The sequence below is a fragment of the Mobula birostris genome, chromosome 13 (genome assembly GCF_030028105.1).
Source record: "Mobula birostris isolate sMobBir1 chromosome 13, sMobBir1.hap1, whole genome shotgun sequence".
In the NCBI taxonomy this organism is placed as follows: Eukaryota; Metazoa; Chordata; class Chondrichthyes; order Myliobatiformes; family Myliobatidae; genus Mobula; species Mobula birostris.
Genome location: NC_092382.1, coordinates 97,225,537 through 97,249,707, shown reverse-complemented (window position 1 = coordinate 97,249,707; position 24,171 = coordinate 97,225,537). Strand labels below are relative to the sequence as shown.

The window sequence follows — 24,171 nt, the reverse complement described above, 5'->3', positions numbered from 1 at the left end:
AAACCTTCCTCTAATATCCCCCTTGAACTTCCCACCCCTTACCTTAAAGCCATGTCCTCTTGTATTGAGCAGTGGTGCTCTGGGGAAGAGGTGCTGGCTATCCACTCTATCTATTCCTTTTATTATCTTGTACACCTCTATCACGTCTCCTCTCATCCTCCTTCTCTCCAAAGAGTAAAGCCCTAGCTCCCTTAATCTCTGATCATAATGCATACAATGCTTAGATTTTTTGCAGGAGAGCAGTACACTTAGAACTGAGATCACCCCAGCAGATCAGAAAGGACAGAAATGCATGAAATTGGAACTGTAAGTGAAAACATTTATAATGGATGGATATTATCTAGTAACGCAGTCTGAGGCTGACATGACAACATACAGCTCATTTGGAGCTCCATGTAAAATAATCCTTAGGAGGCAATGATCATAATATGATTGAATTCATACAAAAATTAAGAGGGATAAGGATAAGTGAGATGTATCAGTATCGCAATGGAATAAAGGGAATTAAAGAGGCATGAGAGAGGAGCTTGCCCAGGTGGATTGGAGGAGGATACTGGCGGGGAGGACGACAGAGCAGAGATGGCTGTAGTTTCTGGAAATAGTTCACAAGTCGCAGGGCAGAAATGTCCCAAAGCGGAAGATCTCTCAAATGGCAGGAGTAGGAAACCGTGGCTGTCAAAGGAAGTTAAGGACTGCATAAAAGCCAAGGAAAAGGCGTATGAGGTGGCAAAAGTCAGTGGGACGTTTTCCGAGTGGGAAGATGTTAGAATCGATCAAAAGGCAAAAAAAAAAAAAAAAAAACTAGAAGAATGGAAAAGTTGAAATATGAAGGAAGACCAGCCAACAATACAAAGCAGGATAACAAACGTATTTTCAGTTATATAAAGAGGAAAAAAGAAGTGATGCGAGAGTTGATATTGGACCACTGGAAAATGATGCTGGTGAGGTAGTAATGGGGGAGAAAAAAATGACAGTTGAATTTAATGGGTACTTTGCATCACTTGTGAAGACGCCAGCGGTGTGCCAGAGGCTCGTGTAGACATTTCTATTACAATTGAAAAGGTGCAAGGCAAATGCAAAGGTCTTAAGTTGGATAAATCACCTGCACCATTCGGGCTGCACCCCAGAGTTCCGAAAGTGGATGTTGAAGATTTAACGGATGCACTGGTCATGATTTTTCAAAAACCACTTCATTCTGCTATACTCCCCAAGGAGTGGTGGATTGCAGACGTCATTCCACTCTTTAAGAAGGGAGGAAGGCAAAATAAAGGAAATTATAGACCAGCTAGTCTAACCACAGTGACTGGGAATGCGTTAGAGTCTATTATTAAGCGTAAGGTTCTTGAGGTACTGGGAGACTAATGATAACGTAAGTCAAAGACGGCATTGTTTCTGTCAAGGACATCCTTTCCTGACAAACCTGTTAGAGTGCTTCGAGGAAGTAACAGTCAGGGTAGACAAAGGAGAGGCAGTCATTTACTTGCAGTTTCAGAAGGCATTTGATAAGATGCCACACATGAAGCTGCTTAACAATATAAAATTCTATGGTGTTACTGGTATGGATAGCGGAATGGTTGACAGACAGGAGGCAGGGATTGGGAATAAAGGCGGCCTTCTCTGATTGGGCTGCCGGTGACTGGTGGTGTTCCTCAGGGTTCAGAATTGGGATATTTGCATTTTACATTATATGTCAACGTAAAATGGAATTGATGTCTCTGTGACAAAGCTTACGGATGATACAATAATCGGTGGAGGAGTAGGTAATGCTGAGGAAGCTATGCGGTCGCAGCAGGTCTTAGACAAATTGGAAGAATGGGTAAAAATTGGCAGGTGGAATGCAATGTTGGGAAACGTATGATAATGCATTTTGATAAAAGGAACAACAGTGCGGACTATTATTTAAATAGGGCGAATTAAAAAAAACATCAGGGGTGCAGAGGGACTTGGGAGTCCTCATGTAAGACTCACAGCAGGTTAATTTACGGGTTGAGTCTGTGGTGAAGAAGAGATGGAGCTGAGTGATGAAGGCGTTAAACAGCGACTCTTTTCCTTCGGAAATATCTTTATTTCTATCTTTGATATCGCCTTTTTTCTCTTTTAAGGTTGTTTGAGGAAATTGACCTGGAGTTACACTCTGACATCGGTTCTTTGCGGAAATGGGATCTGTTCTCAGGACCTCACGAATGGCCGCTTTTTAATATGCCAACGATGCGGCCTACAAAAGTAGCCCAACTTCAGGGTGCCGGATTTTCGTGGCTCTAGAGACGGACTGATTCAAGGCTGGTGCTGCCGCCGCGTCCGACTGATGCGCTGCGGGAGAATAAGGGAGGTCAGATGCACCGGGCCTTCTGCTAGCTCTGTGCCCAGTTACAGGAAACAGTTGAGGCCAGTTCATTGGCTATATTTAAGAGGGAGTTAGATATGGCCCTTGTGGCTACGGGGGTCAGGGGTTATGGAGGGAAGGCTGGGGCGGGGTTCTGAGTTGGATGATCAGCCATGATCATAATAAATGGCGGTGCAGGCTCGAAGGGCCGAATGGCCTACTCCTGCACCTATTTTCTATGTTTCTATGTTATGTCTCCCCTCTTGCTGTGAAACGAAGACACCTCTTTTTTTTCCCTTATTAAGGAGAGAGGGAGAGAGAGAGAGAGAGAGAGAGCGAGCGCCTGTGGTGTGTCGAATACCGGGGAAACCGAGTAGTCTCCTGCCCTCAATCTCCACGCCTCAAAATCCACTGCTCAAACTGCACTCGTTAAACTGCCCTGCTCAAAATCCTGCAAGTCTGTGTCTTTAGTGATGCTTTTCTGCAGCCTTAAGTGGTTGGTGGTGGTCGTCGACGCTTTTGTGCTATAGGGGAGCAGGGTAGTCGCTGCTTTGGTGCTGCTTGTGCGTGGGAGAGGAAGCTCGGGTGGGGGCGGGCTTTAACTATCTTTCCTTATTTGGGGGCACTCCTCTGTTTTTTTGTGGATGTTTGGAAGAAATACAATTTCAGGATGTATATTCTATACATTTCTTTAACATTAAGTACGCCTATTGTAACCTATTGAAATGCCAGGGTTTAATATATAGAATATAAAGCTTTGAGATAATGCTGACTCTTTGTAAATTACTAGTCAGGTCACACATGGAATATTGTCAACAGGCTTGGGCTTCATATCTCAGAAAGCACGTGTTGTCATTGGAGAGAGTCCATAGGAGGTTCACGAGGACGATTCCGGGAATGAAGGAGTTAACATATGAGGAGCGCTTGGCAACTTTGGACCTGTACTGACTGCAACTAGCAATCATGCGTGGGGATCTCATTGACACACACTGAATTTTGACCGGATTAGATAGGGTGGATGTGAAGATGGTGTTTCCTATGGCGGAGGGTATCTAAAACTAGAGGACACAGCCTCAAAGTTGTGGGGCGAACCTTCAGAACAGAGGTAAGGAAGAATTGCTTTTCAGCTAGAGAGCTGTAAATCTATGGGATGCTCCGCCACAGACTGCAGTGGAGGCCAAGTCATTAGGCGAAGGCCGGTTGATCGTCTCACTCTGCGGTCAGGGCATCGAAAAATATGGCGAGAAGGCAGATGTAAAGGGATCCTGGATGAGCCATGATGAACTGAATAGCCTAATTCTGCTTCTATGTCTTATCGTTTTGGACAGGGACAAATTTCAACCACTGCTTATTGTGCAGCGTCGCCTTGTGCAAGTAAATGCCCAATGAATAGCAGATCAATGTAGAGTCCTAAAAATAAAATAGTTTAATCCCTATCGACATGCAAACAAAATAAAGCATGACAGTAGCACAAGAGCTAAAAAAGAAACAAACCTAAAGCATCACAGCAATGCCATCCAAGAATATAATGAAGAGGCCACCCGCTGACGGGGTAATGAAAATAGATTAGTTCTGCAACTGTCCCAAAACCCGATGGTAATAGCAATAACACAGATAAAGCGCCTCTGAAGAATGCTGATGACAAAGATGAGCTTCCAGGCAAAATGCTCCAAACATTCAGGAAACTCTAACAGAATACATGGGATCTGACCATACAGGAAGAACTTAATACCAAAAGAAAACATATCAAAAGCATTAGCAAAAGCTGCTTAGACTCTCAATAGCATTATATCATCACAACATTACGGAGAACTTGAAAGACGTGAAGAACTGCACATAATACCATTCTGCACAACGTTAACAGCAGTGCAGCTCCAAAACAGAGGCAATTAACAGAAACCCAAAGCTGAGTATTGAAGTGAGGAGACCGAAATGGCAGAACAGACTTAGAGCAGTAATGCCGCCTAATGGAGTATAAAGTGGAGAACCGGCGGAAGGAAGCTAAGAAGATTGCTAAGAAAATAGCAAGGAAAATCAAAGAAATAATAGGTCCATTCAAACTGTGATCACTTTAACACAATCATTGAAAAATTTATGAATACAAAGCCAGTCCATATACATAATTGAAATGCATCAGAAGAAAAAAAAACACTATTATCAGTTTAGAAACAATGAAAACCGTTTATGCTAGATGATAGATTTAAATTCGACGCAACAAAATGTCACCAACCGGAGCACAGACTGCTCACCAAATAGGGAGATAGTGAACTATTGGTCCAGTATCGGATCAAATAGGGCGGTACACAATCAAGAAGCAAACGGTACTAGGGCTGAAAAAGAACGCACTCATACTATTGAAGGCATGCGAACACCTGAAGTTACAATGAATATCCTACCCTAAGAGCAATTATATATAAACAAAATGCACTGAACTAGAAAAGTACTGACAGTGATAATATTCATAATTATTGATATAAAAATTTACTTCTCAGCATCCTTACCTATTAATACATATTTACAATTTTCTTAAACATTCTAAAAGAGTGCCGGAATTTTTGACTGAATGTGAAACACCCAAAATCACAAGCTACTCATCAAAACGCCATCCGGTCACTTGTTTGCAAGCTATATCATGCATCTCGCAAATAATCATCAGTCATTTAGATAACCGCAGAATGTCTACGGAAGAGGAGAAAGGATGCCGTAAGGTCATGGAAGGATGCAAAAAACCATCTACTAATACATTCTGCAATTCTAAATAAAGCCTGACGGACAAAAACAAAAGAGAAAACAAAACATTCATGTTTTTATATTGTCTACCAGAAAGCGTTTGATTTCGTTCCACACTCATAAACTAAAATAAGCTCTTAATCTATATATAAGCTACACCAAATGTTTGTGAAATTTCTCCTACATCTGATGAAGTAGTAGCGTACTATAATCAGCCTATATATAAAAATAAACGCACCCAGAGCATTTTCCAGCAATACACACAAAATGCTGGTGGAACGCATTCTGGTGGAAAGAGACCCCTGACGAAGGGTCTCGATCCGAAACGTCGGCTGTATTTCTTCCTATAGAAGCTGCCTGGCCTGTTGCGTTCCACCACCATTTTGTGTGTGTTGCTTGAATTTCCATCATCTGCAGATTTTGTCGTGAGGGCATTTTCCAGGGCGGCTCCCTAAATCTACTATGGGTAAGTCTAGCTTTAAACCTACTCTTTAATTCATTGAATGGGATGAAAATATGGTATCAAACTAGCGGTAACCAAACGAATTGCACCTTGACACACCTTCTGTACATGATTGATAAGTGCAAAACGCTAAACACAAACGCATGCGTAAGACAGACAGTAGAATATGAAACAGAGCCACAGGATACGATACAACTGTTGGATGAATATGAAACATACAAGTATATGGGATAACAAGAGCAAAGAAAACAGATCATAATACGAGAAAGGATGAACTCTCCAGCCCGAGTTAGATTTGGGTGATAGTTTGTGGTTTCGGAAGTGAAAATGAAGTAGACTTGGTGATCACGTGTAACATATGCTGCCGCCTCTGTCCACTTCCTGTGGATAATATTAATTTATAGTTTCGTAGGACAGGTACAAACTAAGTCCAGGTATACACATCACCGAAGATCTCACCAGGACTCTACACACTGGCTGCTTGGCAAAAAAAAAAAAAAGTAAAACAGCGTCTCTTCCACCTCAGGCGATTGAATACGTTCGGCATGGACCGCCAAATCAAGACTTTCTGCAGGGGCATCATTGAGAAGACCCTGACTGGCCGTATCACCGCCCGGTGCGGGAACTGCTCCAAACTTGACCGGTGGGCATTGCAGAGAGTGGTATTGACAACCCAGCGGATCTGTGGATGTAAACCTCCTTCCACTGAGGACCTTTACAGCAGCAGATGCGCACAGAAGGCCCAGAAGACAGGTGGGAAACAGCACTCACCCCAGCCATAAAGTGCTTCAGCTGCTTCCGTTTCGCAAACGGTACCGCAGCGTTAAAGCCAGGACCAAAAAGCTACGGGACAGTCTTTTTTTTCTACAAGCCATTAGAATTATAAATTCACATGTCTGTACATTGCGACGTAGTCATAACGCAAAGATTTTTACTTTCTCACGTTGTGGAGAGAACGTAAGATTTAAACAAATTCAAATTCAAGTTTAACTGCTCACATCTCATTAACTAGAGCGCATGACAACACACGTCAAAACTCTGGCTCCTAAAGGATGGACTGGATGTTGCCGGGACTTGAGAAACTCAGTTACAGAGAAAGGTTGAATAGGTTAGGACTTTATTCCCTGGAGCGTAGAAGAATGAGGGGAGATTTGATAGAGGTATATAAAATTATGATGGGTATAGATAGAGTGAATTCAAGCACGCTTTTTCCACTGAGGCAAGGGGAGAAAAAAAAAACGGAGGACATTGATTAAGGGTGAAGGGGCAAAAGTTTAAAGGGAACATTAGGGGGGTGGTTTCTTCACACAGAGAATGGTGGGAGTGTGGAATGAGCTGCCAGACGAGGTGGTAAATGCGGGTTCTTTTTTAACATTGAAGAATAAATTGGACAGATACATGGATGAGAGGTGTATGGAGGGATATGGTCCGTGTGCAGGTCAGTGAGACTAGGCAGAAAATGGTTCGGCACAGCCAAGAAGGGCCAAAAGGCCTGTTTCTGTGTTGTAGTTTTTCTATGGTTTCTGTGGTTTCTTCTGCTTCATTCAGGCAGGGCGACGAGTCATAGAATTGTTTCTATCACAACGGTGTTCTATGCTTGATGTTATACACTATCTAAGTTTGCAGCATAAATACGTCAGTATCTTCATTTTATGAATAGCTAAGAACGGCACTTGACCACCGTAAATCCTTCACAAATACGCGTATGTGTAGCAGAAAGTAGAACATTACTGAAGCCGGTGAAGATGCTTATTCCTCGGACAGATTATAAAGCATAAAAAAAGGAACTCTTCTGACTATCTCGCCCACGCAAAACAGTCTCCGCCGCGCCGGCGGCACCATTCCCATTTCGCACACGAGCCAGGTCTATGGAGTGGCGGTCCAATTGTAAGAATTGTATCTGATTCGATCAGATAACCTGACAATCAGTTTCAGATATCAATCACTCAAAAGGAGGACATGAAGACATGCTTGATTCATTTAACGGTGTTTCCTCACTGCCTAACCCATCGTCTTTTATTTTGTTAACACTTGTTTTGAACGCCTTGAGGTGCATAAATATGTAGTTCCTGTAGTACAGGCAACATTCTCGCGATTGTTCTCTACACTTTTTCTAGTTGAACCCCGTATTTCCTATAACAGGGAGAACAAAATTGTGCAGAGTATTCCAGATGCATCTTCAGCAAAGGCTTTTACAACTGCAGCGTATTGCTCCAGCTTCAAGGCGCAACATGAAATCTGCTACTGTCACTACACCGCTGTTATCTCCGCAGACTTGCAAACGAGCAATGACCGGATAAAATATACACCCAGTTCTGAATTTATTCGGTACACCTGTGCACCTGCTTGTTATTGGAAGATTTAATCAGCCAATCTTGCGTCAGCACCTCAGTGCAAAAATCATGCAGGCATACTTAAGAGGTTCGGTTGTTGTTAAGCTCAAAGATAAGAACGGAGACGAAATGCGATCTAAGCGACATTGGCGGTGGAATGATTGTTGGTGCTGGACTGGGTGATTTGAGTATCTCAGAAACAGCTGATCTCCCGGGATTATCACGCAGAACGTCTCCATAGTTTACAGAGGATTGTGCGAACCCCAACCGCCCCCTCCCCAGCAAAAACAGACAGAAAATCAGGCGAGCGACAGTTCTGTGGGCAAAAATAAAGAAAGGCAGATACTCCTCGAGAATGAGAACGATTAGAGAAGAATGACCAGACTGGATCAGACTGTCAGGAAGGCGACAGGAGCTGAAATAGTCATGTGTTAGCATAGTCGTGTGCAAACCAGCATCATAGAATGTACAACACGTCGAATCTGGAAGCGAATGGACGACAGGTGCAGAACACCACCGCCATCCACTCGATGGGTCTTTAATAGGCACCGTGAGATATCTCAGACCTGAGATTATCGTTTTTGTGATCTTTGAAGAAGCAGAAATAAGGCCTCGCCTCCTACTTACCCCGTGTTCTTCTGCACTGAACCTCCTCTCCGCCTTCAGCATCAAGCTGAGTCCTTCAACTACTTTTTCAGCCGCCGGTTCCAGCCTGTCCAGAAAATAATCCGTTAACTGGATTATATGGTCCTCGTCCAGGATCGACAGGAACTCCGAAATTGAAAGCTTTGGATCTGTAGGCAAAAACAGCGGCAATAATTACTATTCCATAACACAACCCTGAAGAAAAGAGGGTAAAATGTGTGCATGCATTCATGCTATCTATCTCCTTGGTAACTCTGTATACCTCTATGATATCTCCCCCCATTTTTCTGTGCTCCAAGGAATAAAGTCTTAACTTGGTCAACATTTCCCTTTCACGAAAAGATCGTCGACCATGCAGTAAACGAGAGAGACTGTTTCGCGCCAAACACAGCGCTCGCTAGCAAATCTCAATATAACTTGAACGATCGCTCCAAAATGGCGGTCATTCCGCTCCTGAAAAGTTCCCAATCCCGTTCCAAACACAATATTTACACTCCTTTCCACTCACTACACGCACGGGATTTACTGCTCCCGATCAGCAGGCGTCAAAGCTGTATCGTCCTCAAAGCTGACCACCAGCAAATTGCGGGAATGCAGTCGACCAATCACGTCTGTACCCTTCCTGTCCCAGTGATGTGGTGTGGCATCAGTGAATGTGACGAGAGGAAGAGGATTAATATAATCCCTGCAATGCACCGATGTAAAGGGGAGTGTTGCAAGTGTTCAAAGTGAGGGTTCTGAGCTTGTGAGGGACAAAAACCAAAGCGAACAGTGCCCGCACTGTAGCACGGGTATGCGGAGAGCGTCGTGTAAAGTGACGGGAGAAACAGGAGGTTGTGCAGCGTTGGACGATGGCCGATAAATGTGAGAGACCTCGTCGGCAGCTGCCCATAGTAGTGTCTAGAATTTAACTGCGGCAACCGCGAAGTGGTGTAGCCATGTTGCAAAGATACAAACGCAAGGAACGCAATACTTAAAATAGTGAAAACTTATCTGGCCGCCACTCGAATCGAAGCACGTGAATGAGCTAAAGAAAGCGCAAAAAATATTCACAAGGATATTACCTGGATTATGGAGTATGTTTGTAAGGAAAGATTGGAAGCACTAGCTCTTTCCCCTAAGTACGACGGAGACTAGTAAGTGACTGATAAGGGTTAGATAAAACTTCCATAGGCCTACATGGGTGGATAACAAAAGCTTGACTACATAGCTGCGGTTTCTGAACGTATAGAGCGAAAGAGGAGCGTTGGATGAATTGGATGTGAGAGGTAAACAGTTCACAAAAAGCGTTACTGGTCTATAGTTTCAGATGCCAGACGTTGTACTGGTTGCAGGAACAGAAGATATCAAGGGACCTACTTTGAAACAAAACTCCGATTCTCTTTAAAGTTTTCTCTCTGCCTAAACACACGGCAGATGCGCTGCTGCCTTTCCAGGCAAACCAATGGCACTGTATCTCCCTCTCACCTACTGCTGGCTTTACACGCAACACTAGAAGTAATTGGAAGGAAAAGAAAGACGGCGGTGGATAGGAGTGGAAATTAACCACTGGTATCATCTGTTTGTCATGGTCCGGTCCGTGAACCCTGCATTCCGGCTCGCGGTCCGGTCCATTGTTCCTTATTCCAGAGTTTCTGGTCTTCCTCAGTTTCTGTTGTAGGCACATGATTCTCGTTTTCGGTTGAGACATAAATACCTCTACAAAGCAGGGATTCCCTGCTGGACTGTTCTGTTCCTCTCCCTGTTTTTCCCCCCTTGCCTGACTCTCTGCTTGGATACCTTGCCTGATCTCTGCCTGGATACCTCGCCTGACCCTCTGCCTGGATACCTCGTCTGACTCTCTGCCTGGAAACCTCGCCTGACTCTCTGCCTGGATACCTGGCCTGACCCTCTGCCTGGATACCTCGCCTGACCCTCTGCCTGGATACCTCGCCTGACCCTCTGCCTGGATACCTCGCCTGACCCTCTGCCTGGATACCTCGCCTGACCCTCTGCCTGGATACCTCGCCTGACCCTCTGCCTGGATACCTCGCCTGACCCTCTGCCTGGATACCTCGCCTGACCCTCTGCCTGGATACCTGGCCTGACTCTCTGCCTGGATACCTCGCCTGACCCTCTGCCTGGATACCTCGCCTGACCCTCTGCCTGGATACCTCGCCTGACCCTCTGCCTGGATACCTCGCCTGACCCTCTGCCTGGATACCTCGCCTGACCCTCTGCCTGGATACCTCGCCTGACCCTCTGCCTGGATACCTCGCCTGACCCTCTGCCTGGATACCTCGCCTGACCCTCTGCCTGGATACCTCGCCTGACCCTCTGCCTGGATACCTCGCCTGACCCTCTGCCTGGATACCTCGCCTGACCCTCTGCCTGGATACCTCGCCTGACCCTCTGCCTGGATACCTCGCCTGACCCTCTGCCTGGATACCTCGCCTGACTCTCTGCCTGATACCTCGCCTGACTTTCTGCCTGCTCACCTAGCCTGGATACCCCGACTGTATCCCTCGCCTGCACCACTGTCTAGTTCAATCGCCGGAGCAAGATAAGAACTGTCTATTGTTGTTTTGTATTGTCTGTGTCCACGCCTTCACTGGGTACGTCCGGGGGTTTGCCGCTACCTAGTATTGGGATCTGACTTTGTATCCACGCCTTCGCTAGCTAGTTCCGGCCGTCTACCGCTACCTTGTGTTGAGAACTGTCTTGTCATATTCTGCGCTCTGTGTGATGAGTCCTGGCCCTACGTCCTGTTCCCAAGGAGGGGACCCGGCTCTGTGTTCCGTGCTCTTGCCTCTTCCAAGTCTAAGGCTCCGTGCTCCTGCCCCTTCCTGACCCTTGCCTCCGCCGGGTAAGCCGGGCCGATTGACGTTACCCTGCGGTTGGTTCTGTCATTTCATGTTCCTTACCTCCGTCAGGTAAGAGTCCCGCGTCCAGCCCAGGAGTTGCCTCGAAGTGCCCTTGCCCCGTCATATCCTCATCTGGTCTCCAAGTACCCAAGACCCCAGCCTCAAGACCCCAGCATCAAGCCTCAAGCCTCAAATCTCAAGACCTCAGCCTCAAACCTCAAGCCTCAAATCTCAAGACCCCAGCCTCAAGCCTCAAATCTCAAGACCCCAGCCTCAAGCCTTAAGCCTCTAGACCCCAGCCTCTAGTTCTGCAGTCATGTCCGTGCCTGCGTTTGGGGCCCGAGCCCGAGGCAAGACCCAGGTTCTGGGCCCTTGTCCAGTCTCTGGCTCGGGGTTCAAGCCCAGACTCGCAGTTCATAGTTCCTTGTCCGGTTTCTCTGTTTATTGTCCATGTCCTAGCACAGGTCCCTCATCCTTGTCCTGTTCCTAGTACTTCAGTGTCTGTGTCTTGCATCTAGGATCCGCTCCTAGCGCCCCCCTTGTGACATTGTTATCTCCTTACATTGTGTGTGTGTGTACAAGATTTCTGTTTCCATCCTAATGGTATGCATTAGCCGCTCAATTTTCCTGCTCTATTACCCGACCTTCCAGTGATAAAAACGATTCTCATATTCCATCTACTGTGTTGACATTATAATGCCGCTCTCTACTGACCCGTGACAGAAAGCGTAAAAAAAAAAACACTCGGAGTATCTGCTCTTTCTGATCCTTTAAACTGGGTAGGTGCTGCATTGTCCAAGCTACACACTCGCCGCGGCTTGCCGCATTTAGCTGCGTTGGTACCACATTCAATACCACCCTCGGCACTGACCCTTTAACCCGTGTCCTCCAGGGCATTCACAGGACCATGACCATAAGACATAGGAGCAGTAACAGGCCATGCAGTTTACACTGCCATTGAATCATTGCTGATCCTTTTTTTAATTTCCTCCTCAACCCCAGTTCCCGAGCTTTGATGTCATGTCCAATGAAGAGCCTATTAATCTCTGCCTTAAATACACCCAACGACCTGGTCTCCACAGTTGCAAGTGACAACAAATTCCTCAAATGCACTACCCATTGGCTAAAGAAATTTATCCGCATCTCTGTTTAGAAAGGGCGCCTCTCTATCCTGAGGCTGTGCCCTCTTGTCCTAGATTCTCCCGCCATGGGAAGCATGTTTTCCACATATTCTCTGTCTAGGCGTTTCAAAGTTCTAAAGGTTTCTGTGAGATCCCCCCCCTCCCCCCGCATCCTTTCGAATTCCAGTGAATACATACCCAGAGCCATGAAACGTTTTTCGTATGATAACCATTTCATTCCTGGAATCATCCTTGTGAAATTCCTCTGGACCCTCTCCAATGCCAGCACATCTTTTCTAAGATGAGAACCTCACAACTGTTCAAAATAATCATGGTGAGGCCCAACCAGTGCCTTATAAATCCTCAGCATCACATCCTTGCTCTTGCATTATAGTCCTCTTGAAATGCCTGCTAACATGGCGTTTGCCTTCCTCACCATCGCCCCAACCTCCAAGTTAACGTTTAGTGTGTTCTGCAGAAAGTCTCCAAAGTCCGTTTGCAACTCAGAGTTTTGGATTTTCTCCCCGTTTAGAAAATATTCCACACGTTTATTTCTACTACCAATGTGCATGTCAATACATTTTCAAACATTGTATTTCATTTGCCTCTTTCTTGCCCGTTCACCTAAGCTGTCTAAGTCCTTCTGAATCGTACCTGTTTCCTCAATACTACCTGCTTTTCCAGCAATCTTCGTATCATCGATTCACTCTCTCCCTAAGTTGAAAATTGCATCCAGTGATCTCACCCGTTAAGAACTCAACACTGCCACACAATCCCCCATAATGAAAAAAAACACTCCTGTTATTCCACTCTGCACATCTCGCTGCCCCTTGTCCTACAACGAACACAGTCAAATACCCTTCAAACCCCATCTATTCTCTCTTTCTTCCCCTCCCGTGGTTTGGCACAGTGGCAGCGAAGGTGTGCCGGGGCGCGGTTTACTGCGGGTGTACTGAAACACTGAACAAGGTAACATGATTCCATTATTGATCATTACAGAATGTCCCTCTGTTGCTTCCCACTCCCGTCCCGTTTCCCCAGCTATGATTCCCCTCTGTCCGCCCACTTACCGCTGCAGAAGCCCATACCACAGTAGAGAAACATATCAGAATTTGTTTTATCATCTTTACATATGTCATGAAAATTGTGGTAGCTATACGGTGTGATAAATAATATTACTTCAAAATTTAAAAGTGTAATCACGACGGTGCTGTGCAAAACTTTTATGCACCCATTTACTCTCGCATCATTCTAACACCGCCAGTCTCCTCCCCTCCCTGCTGTGCTGCGAAACTGGCCCATAAGTTTAGTTCACTGTTGCCATTTATTTCATTGTCGCCTCGAATCTCCAACACTGACTAACATTCCTTCCTTTGCTCTCCCTCCTCTCTTGCTTCCACTTCCTATATCTACAGATCTTGTTCACTCGCCTGGTTCTTGGTCATCTCTTGAAGTTGCTGTCTGGAATAAAGCTCCGAGGGAAGAGAATAATTGATTCGGCATTGTTCCTGGAACATTATTTAATTCCCATGGAACACTTCCTTGATTCTGATGGTTCTCCCCTCCTTCTGCGTCCGAGACGAAACTCGAAATCCGGCTTCGTTTTGGCGATGCACTTTTCGTGTCATGATCTCCTTCTGCTGCTGAAGAGCCGAAGGGCCAAAATCTTTTCAAGTTGCTCCTCATCTCCGGCACAGAAAGAGTCCGTTCTGACTTACAGCAGAGTCACGCCGACTCAGAATTACTGGCGTGCAATGGGCTATAAGGCTGTGGGTGATGGGATTCTGGAGCAAGAAATCCAGTCGAATGTTCGGCGTACCTCCTGCAGGATATAAGAAAAAGAAACACGATTTGATGTTTTGCAATAACGTTAAAACACAAATAAGATGCACAGTAATTAAATGCACCAAATAACAACTAAAACAATAACGATTAAGATAGTAAATCAAACGCCAGATGAGGATAGCTGGGAAGTGGACATAAGAACCTTGGAACTGAAATTGATCAGCAGTGCTCGGGAAAATGTCCGCCCATTCAATATAATCATGGGGGATCTGTGCTGGCTTCAACTCTTCCTGTGTTTCAGTTAACCAGAAATCTCAATTCCTCCAATTCCAAATATTTATTTTTCTCTAATTTTAAATATTACAATAAAGTGGATACCACTATTCTCGTCGGCAGAAAATTAAAAAAAAACAGTATTTTCATCCGAATTTCGAATAGAAATGAAAAGCACTTTCTTGTCGTCCAGACACTCCCAGTCTCAAACGCCATTTTTTAAATTCAAAATTAGAGTTGAGATCAAAAGCATATCACAAAATACTAATGGTGTCATCTTCCAAAGATACGTACGGCGGATGCCTGATTTCAATGAATACGCAAGTGGATTGAGCGGTTGGGTGAGCATGCGGATGGTGGTGGCGAGGGCCAGCCGAGGAGAACAGAAGTTGTTTGGTTTAAGAAAGATTCTGCGATTGGCGGGGGGAGGCTGCTCCTCACCATCGTGGAACGGACATGAACTTAATGGCCACTTTATTAGGTGCCTCCTGCGCCAAATTATGCAGCCACGGGAGTGCATGTTCATGATCCTCCACTTCAAGGTTCCACGTGTTGGACGTTCAGAGATGCTTTTGTACACGCTACTGTTGTAACACGTGGTTATTTGAGTGACTGTCAGTTCCTGTCCGCTTGAAACAATATTGACATCTCCTCTGAACTCACTCAAGAAGACATTTTGGCGCAAACTACTGCCGCTCACTGGATATTTTTCTTCGCACCAATCTCTGTAACTTCTAGATGCTGATGTACGTGAAAATTCCCACGAGGTCAGCAGTTTTTGAAATTATCGAACGAAGCCCTTCCGGCAGTGACAGTTATTCCACGTGAAAAATCACCTTGCTCACATTGCTTCTCTATTCTGATATTTGCTCGAAACAATAAATTGACCTCATGACCATGTCTGCATGCTTTTATGCACTGAGTTGATGCCACATGATTGGCTAATTCGGTATTTGCCTTAACGATATGATATACAGGCGTACACTTAATGAAGTGGCCTCAAAATATAAATCACAATTATTTAATAGAACTGGTGTTTGAAACACTGATAAAAAACACACGTAACCATGAAGTAATGTTTGTGGGCTGCCGGGTTCCACTGCAGCGCAGCGATTACAGCTCGTGATGTCCGAATTCGGAGCTCAGTTCCGGCGTCCACTGTGAGAATGTTTCTATTGTTCCTCCCCTGAGTGTGTGAGCTTCTTCCCGCAGTGCAAAGATGTATCGGTCACCAAATTAATTGGGCATAGTAAATTGTCTTCAGGTTAGGCTGGGGTTAAAATAGGGGTAGGTTAGATTCAATTACTGGTGGTATGGCACGTTGGACCGGAGAGGCCTTTTCGGCGCTGTATGGGTGACCGAATTGGTATGACGGAAGCTAAGTGAGTAGGTAAATCAAAACCGGTGTATTCAAAAGTAAAATAAATTGGATAAAGCTAAACTTATGGATATACTTGATCTCTCTGAGTCATCCCTTGCAGCCTCAAGCCACACTGCAAAATAAAGCTTTAGATCCGGCTGAAGGACATCAAGGGTCGACTAAGCCCTATAGTCACGACCTGAGAGTGACACTGCTCGAGAATACCCAGATGAGCATGCCGAAGTTTCTCTCTGCTATTCTCTGGCGCTATCTGGTGTACTGCTACAGTGTTCTGAGAAAATCTGCAAATTCTGGAAATCCAGAGCAACACATATAAAGCGCTGGAGGAACTAGGCAGGCCAGGCAGCATGTATAGAAAAGAGTAAACATCGACTTTTTACGCCGAGACACTTCATCAGGACACATGGAAAAAGAGTAACCAGTCGACATTTCGGACCGAGACCCTTCATCAGCTTATTCCTTTCTACTCCTGATGAACTTTTCCATACGTCCTGACTAAGGCTCTCGGACCGAAACTTCGACTCTTTATCTCTTTTTACTCTCTTTCATAAATGCTGCCTGGCCTGCTGACTTCCTCCAGCATTTTGCTGATTAGTATTCTCATCTTGTGGAGATGCACAAATATACTAAAGGAATTGGATTTCCCGCCTTCGAAATGGAATAAAATGTTTAAAAGAGGGGCACTTTCAACTGATCAGGACAGTCAGAGCGATTTAGAGACGGACATTATATTTGTATCAAGATATGCATATTACGTTTCCATCGAAGATGGGTAAGGGCAGTGTGATTAATGATGTTCAAATTAATTTAACTGATGGGAAAATCAACCCAAAAGCGGTGTTGTTTTACTCAGCTCCCAAACATAGCGCAGGAACAAGTCCTTCCGACTTTGATGCTGTGCCGAACTGAATAAAACAGCAATTAAAAATCCTCCAACAGAGCCTTCACTTCCCTGCAAGCTCTGCATATTCATGGGGCTCTCTCAGAGCCACTTAAATGCTTCTGATTCCACCTCACTTTGCAACGCATTCCATGGACACATTAGAGTGTGCCTAAAATGTAAACTAAGAAACTAACATCAAATTAAAAGTAAATATAAAACAAGACTCAAGCTTTAGACTGGAAAGAAAGTACATCGCCCTTATCTTTCCCCTGGTTTATTTCAATTTCTTTACCGTAACAAAGTCCACATTTACTTCTCGCTGTTAAAAATCACAATAAAAAAAACATTATATCTTTCAGAAAAGTGAGTCCGTTCACTTCCCATACCTCTTTTCACCTCCAAACCCACACGAATCGGAATACCTACCATCTCAGGTGGAAACTTTTACAACAGGTAATAGGGTCTATCTTCCGTTAGAGAGCCCCATCATCCATGCACTTATTTATTCCACCCCGAAACCCGCCGCAATGGCTTATCGGCCATCTTATTTATCTGGTCCATTCTACTTCTTTACCTGCAGGTGAAATCCTGAGATTAAACTTCGTGCTGTTTGCTTTTGATGTGAATTGACATAATATTGGATCCATAGGATTCAACCCTCCTTCCTATTTCATCGTTACGAGGAAGGGACACGATCACTGGCTGCACCTCTCTCTTTGCAGAATGCTCTTAGCCTTACCACCGTTCCAGCTGATCGAATCTGCGGTGAAGCTACTTCTTTGCACCTGCAATGTGCACTCAGTAGCCTATTAATTAGGTACCCTGTACTAATAAAGTGAACGAAGCATGTCCTGTTCTTGTAACTCATCCATATTAACTATCTAAACGCCGTGCCATTCGGCGATGCGCTTTTGCACGCCACTTTTGTAAGGCGTGCTTTTTTTTGAGTTATTGTCGCTTTCTTATCAAGTTGAAACAGTATGCCCATTCTCCACTGACCTCTCCAACCAACAAGGCGTTTCACCCACAGAACTGCTGCTTTGATTTTCGCATCATTCTCTGTAAACTCTAGAGACATCTGTGCGTGAAAATCCCGGGAGACTTTAGAGGTAGTGTATATGGATTTCAGCAAGGCATTTGATAAGGTACCCCATGCAAGGCTTATTGAGAAAGTAAGCAGGCATGGGATCCAAGGGGACATTGATTTGTGGATCCAGAACTGGCTTGCCCACAGAAGGCAAAGTGTTGTTGTAAACGGGTCATATTCTGCATGGAGGTCGGTGACTGGTAGTGTGCCTCAGGGTTCGGTTCTGTGACCCTTACTCTTCGTGATTTTTATAAATGACCTGGATGAAGAAGTGGAGGGATGGGTTTGTAAGTTTGCTGATGACACAAAAGTAGGTGGTGTTGTGGATAGTGTGCAGGGCTATCAGAGGTTACAGCGGGACGTTGATAGGATGCACAACTGGGCTGAGAAGTGGTAGATGAAGTTCAACCTAGTAAATTGTGAAGTGGTACATTTTGGTAGGTCAAATATGATGGCAGAATGTAGTATTAATGATAAGACTCCTGGCAGTGTAAACTGTCAGAGAGATCTTGGGGTCCGAGTCAATAGGACGCTCAAAGCAGCTGCGCAGGTTAACTCTGTGGTTAGGAAGGCACACGGTGTATTGGCCTTCATCAATCATGGAATTGAATTTATGAGCCGAAAGATAATGTTGCAGCTATATTGGACCCTGGTCAGACCCCACTTGGAGTACTGTGTTCATTTCTGGTCGTCTCACTACAGGAAGGATGTGAAAACTATAGAAAGTGTGCGGAGGAGATTTACAAGGATGTTGCCTGGATTGGGGAGCATGCCTTATGAAGACAGGTTGACTGAACTCGGCCGTTTCTCCTTGGAGCGACGGAGGATGATAGCTGACCTGACTGAGGTGTATAAGATGATGAGAGGCATTGATGATGTGGATAGTCAGAAGCTTTTTCCCAATGCTGAAATGGCTGCTACGAGAGGGCACAGGTTTAAGGTGTTTGGGAGTAGGTACAGAGGAGATGTCAGGGGTAGGCTTTTAACGCAGAGAGTGGTGAGTGCGTGGAATGGGCTGCCGACAACGGTGATGGAGGCGGAAAAGAGACTTTTGGATAGGTACATGGAGCTCAGAAAAATAGAGGGCTGTAGGTAACTCTAGTAATTTCTAAGGTAGGTACATGTTCAGCACAACATTGTGGGCCGAAGGGCTTGTAGTGTGCTGTAGGTTTTCTGTGTTTCTATGTTGCTATGAGATCAACAGCTTCTGAGATGTGTGTCACCAATCATCAGTCCATAATCAAGGTCACTGAGGTCACATTTCATCTTCATTTAGTTGTTTGGCCCGAACAGCAAATCTATCTATTCACCACCTCTGCATGCTTTTTCGCATTCAGTTGCCACTGCATGATCGGCTGATTCGATATTTGCATTAACTAGCAGGTGTAGAGGTGTACCTAATAAAGTGGCCATCCCGCGTCTGCCACCCTTTCTCTTCCCCATGCTATTAAGTGAGTCAGGCTGTTGCTCCAAACGATCCCCGCGGACTCAGAAATGCTTCAACTTGGCTCACCTCCTGAAGGCGGAATAGTGCATGAAAGCGGATTTCTATCCAATATCCCGCACTCAACAGTTGGATCCTACCGCTCCACCGGCTGATAATATTTTCATTAATAAGCCAGGTAAAAAGTGAAACAAGTTAAAAAAAAAATCAACTTGCCTTTGCAGCTGCTTGTCCTCCTCAATGAAGCGTACTGTTCAAACAAGTCTGAACTTTGAACGCCAGAGGATCTTCAAACTGAAAGCAGCTCTACTCGAAATGGACTCTGCATTAGAGCCCGCCAACCTTTCATTCGTCGCCAGGTGACTCGCGGTCGAACCTTAAAAATAAAGAAGAAAAAAACAACTGCTTATGCAGTGTGAAAATCTACTGCTCTCCTTCTCCACGCTGCTTAGATAAGTGCTAACGAGACACGATAATTAACTCAACAGCAACGTTTACTTTTCCAAGCCTTCAACCCTACTGTCCGGATGTTTAGGGCGGTGGCTACTTAAAGTAATAAATTGCTTATCTGCAACTGACATTTGAAACCAATCGCGCTGCTCCATCTTGCGGTTTATGGTAGCCTCCAAGTAAATTTATAAACTGGTTACTCACATGAATACAGTAAAATGCGCAGCAGTTTGCCTGAATAATGCCCTTCCAAACAGTTTGGTCATTTTAGCTCGTTTGAATTGTAATCGTCTAACAAACGCCTTGAACCTTCTGAAGTTTCAGCACATACCTTCGAACGTAAGGGGCCCCAAAACAGCTCACGATACTCCTATTGAGGCCTCATCCGTGCGTTATAGGCTCTCAACATTATATTCTTGCTTTTGTATTCTATTTCTCCTGAAAGGAATGCAAACTTCTCATTTGCTTTCCTTTCCCCAGGAACAAAGTTCAAATTAACCTTCAGAGAATCACGCACAAGGATGGTCAAGTCACTTTCGCGCACAGATTTTTTTGTATTTTCTCCCCATTTAGAGAATAGTCGAACCGGTCATTTGTTCTACCAAGGTGCATGACCATACCCCTGCAGGCATTGTATTCCATATGCCATTTTTTTGTCCCTTCTCCTAATCTGTCTAAGTCCTTCCCAGCCTCTCTACTTCCTGAAAACTACCTGCCCCTCCAGCTATCTTCCTATCGTCTCCAAACTTTGGAGCAAAGCCATCAATTCCACCATGCAAATCATTGACATATAATGTTAATATAATCGGTGCCAACACGGACCCTCGTGGAACACCACTATTCATTGGCAACGAACCGAAAATGGCTCTCTTCTGTTCCCACACTTTGCCACCTGCAAATCAGCCACTGCTCTATCCATGCTGGAACCTTTCCTGTTAACCCATGGGATCGTAACTTGCTAAGCCACCTCAGGTTTGGAAGCTTGTCAAAGGCCTTCTGAAAATCCAAGTAGACAACATCAACCGATGCTCCTTTCTCTATCAACTTGTTTTATTTTTTGAAAGAATTCCAACAGATGTCAGTCAAGACTTTCCCTTGAGGAAACCATGCTGACCACGGCCTAGTTTGCCGTGTGCCTTCAAGTACCCTGAGAATTCATCCTTAATATTCCACTCCAGCATCTTCGCAACCGCTGAGGTCAGACTAACTAACCTATCGTTTCCTTTCATATGCCCCCACCTCATCGTGAGGAGTGGAGTGACACTTGCAATTCTCTAGTCCTCCAGAACCACTCTAGAAATTAGTGATTCTTGAAAGATCGTTACTGATGCTTCTATGATTCCTTCTGCCACGTCGCTCGGAACTCTGTGCCGTACACCGTCTTCTCCACCATACTGCTGGAGATCTCCAGCCATGCAGACCGTTGCAAAATACTTATTCAAGTGATCCAGCATTTCGTTGTCCCCCATTACAAACTTGTTCCCCATTGCTTTTTCCAGCAGTCCGATTTCCGCTCTAGCCCCTCTTATACATTTGAAAGAGTGTATCTGAAGAAGCTTTATGTATCCTCTTTAATATTATTGGCTACCCTACTTTCGTAAACCACATTTACGTTCTTAACGACTTTTTCAATTGCCTGCTGATGATCTTTTAATAGCTTCCCTATCCCCGAACTTCCAAGTAATTTTTGCTCTATTATATCCCCTTTCTTAGCTTTTTTCGTTGGCTTTGACTTACGTTGTTAGTTACTGTTGTGTCTTCTTACCTTGACAATGCTGCTTCCTCTTTGGGATGAATATATTCTGTGCCTTCTGAATTGATTCCAGAAATTGCAGTCATCCCTGCTAGAATTTATTTGCCCCAATCAATTCTTGCCAACTCCTGTCTCATACCTCTGTAATTCCCTCTACTGCAATGTAATACTGATACATCTGACTTCAGCATCTCCTTCTCAGATTTCAGTGTGGATTAGATCGCATTGTGTATCTTGGGACATTAAGCTCACAGCTGTACCCTTCTTTCAGCAATGATTCAGTGATGCCTACAACGTCAGACCTGTCAATCTGCAACTGTGCTGCTTGTTCGTCAACCTTCTTCCATACACTGCGCGCATTCAAGTACAACACCTTCAGATCTGTATTCAGCTTTTTCGATTTTATCCGCCTTTTCACGTTGCAACTCATCACGTTGTTTGCAATTTTGCCGGATTGCCAACTTCTCCTGACTACCCATCGCCCCTGTTTTTAAAGCATCTACCTCTTCTTCAGTAATAGTGTGCCCTTTCCTACACTACCTCCTGCACCAAAGTATACACAGCACAGGACACTAATCGCACCATGCTCAACCATTTGTGTCCTAACTTTGTCTGAGGTCTTACTAACTACTGCCTCCACAAACCCTGCACTAACTGTTCGGGCACTCTGGCTCCCATTCCCTTGTAACTCTAGCTTTAGCCCCTTCGTGCATCACTAACGAATCATCACGCTACGATATTAGTTCTCTGTTCATGTTCTCCGTTCTGTACTATCTTCCCTGGAAGATAATGCAAAACTCCAATGCCCTCCCTCCTGCAGCAATACCTTATCTAGGATTTAAACTCTTTAATTTAGAGTACTCTTTACTTGTAGTACTGTGCTCAGCTCTGGTCGCCTCACTACGGGAAGGGTATGGAAGCCATAGAGAGGCTGCAGAGGAGATTTAAAAAGATGTTCCCTGGATTGGGGAGCATGCCTTATGAAGTTAGGTTGAGTGAACTCCGTTTTTCTCCTTGCAGCGACGGATGATGAGAGGTAACCTGATAGAGGTGTACAAGGTGATGAGAGGCACTAATCGTGTTGATAGTCAGAGGCATTTTTTCAGGGCTGAAATGGTTGCCACAGGAGGACACAGGTTTAAGGTGCTGGGGAGTAGTTACAGAGGAGATGTCAGTGGTCAGTTTTTTTACGCAGAGAGTGGTGAGTGCGTGGAATGGGCTGCCGGCAACGTTTGTGGAGGTAGATACAACAGCGTCTTTTAAGAGACTTTTGGATAGATGTATGGAACTGAGAAAAATAGAGGGCTATGGGTAAGCCCAGTAATTTCCAAGGTAGGGACATGTTCGGCACAACTTTGTAGGCTGAAGGGCCTGTACTGTGTTGTAGATTTTCTATGTTTCTATGTTTAGTCTTCCTCGTTCTGGCCTCACTTTGGTCACATCCTCTCTCATGCCTCTGTAATTCCCTTTCATCCACTGTAATACTGACACATTCGCCTTTAGTTCCCCCCTCTCAAATTGCAGGGTGAATTCCATCACATTACGATGACTGCCACTGAAGTTCTCTGATCAACGCTGCTTCATTGCACAACCTCCAATGCGGAATAGTTGATCCCCTAGTGGGCTCAACCACGTCATTGTTGCCAATATAGAGAATGGTATCTGGTTGCCTACAGTCCCCCTTTGGATACCTTAGACCTCATCTGAGGCATCCTGACCCTGGCACCAGGGAAGCATCATACAGTACCATCCGGATTTCCTTACCGCTTTCACAAAATCTCGACTCTATCCCCAGAAAAATGGAATCTCCTATCACTACATCAGTAACTTTTACCTCCATGTAGCGCCTACCTATCAGTTCCTCAGTCTTCTGAATGACCCGAATATCATCGAGGTGCAACTCCAGTCCATTAACACGTTCTCTGAGGAGCTGTAGCTCCTTGCACGTTGTGTGGTTGTGGTTATCAGGGAGGCTGTAGGTCATGTGAGCTATTTACTGCAATTTAAATAATGATGCGGATGACTAAGATATGAAGTGATTCAAAAATGATACTGAAGTGTTGAGATCATGGCCCAAAATGACAAATGCATTCGAGACATTTAGCCCAACAAGTAGAGTACGCCAGTTAATTACGACTCTCCCGCCTCTCCGCTTCATAATCTATCAAAATCCTCTTGAAATATTCCACAGACCCACCGCGCAATGGTAGCACAGGTGTCAGTGTGAAACTCTTACAGCTGGGGTTTGTTCCGGATTTCAGTCTCCGTACGTCCTCCCGTGGATTCACGTGGGGTTTCTCCGGGTCCCCCAGTTTCCTCCCACATGATAACAGAGAGAAGAAGAAAACTGAGAATTTCAGGTAGACTACACACACACGCACACACACACGATAGATACATTTAGTATGTAGTGCAAATTAGAAGTACCAAAATAGTAGTGAAATGATGTTGCTGAAATTGCAAATCGCCTGTCGGAGGGGAAGAAGCTGTTCCTGAATTATTAAGTGTGTGTCGTTACGCTTCTGTATCAGATTCCAGATGGTAGCAATGGCAAGATGACATCTCTTGGGTGGTGGAGCTCCTTAATGATGGACGCTATCTTTCTGCGACACCGATCCGTGAAGATGACTTGGATACTACAGAGGCTAGTACAATTA

The 24,171-nt window shown here is 44.9% G+C and overlaps 1 protein-coding gene across 1 annotated transcript in view; it reads right to left on the bottom strand.

Moving 5' to 3' along the window:
• The window catches only part of LOC140208068 (NACHT, LRR and PYD domains-containing protein 3-like), a 41,683-nt gene extending 18,185 nt beyond the window's left edge, over window positions 1–23,498 (bottom strand). Inside the window, exons 1-2 of the mRNA XM_072276593.1 lie at window positions 23,366–23,498; window positions 8,477–8,643 (exon numbers count right to left, since the gene is read on the bottom strand). Of these exons, the coding sequence (XP_072132694.1) occupies window positions 8,477–8,643; window positions 23,366–23,498 (300 nt within the window). The remainder of the gene's footprint in view (window positions 1–8,476; window positions 8,644–23,365) is intronic.
• Between the last annotated feature and the right edge of the window lie 673 nt (window positions 23,499–24,171).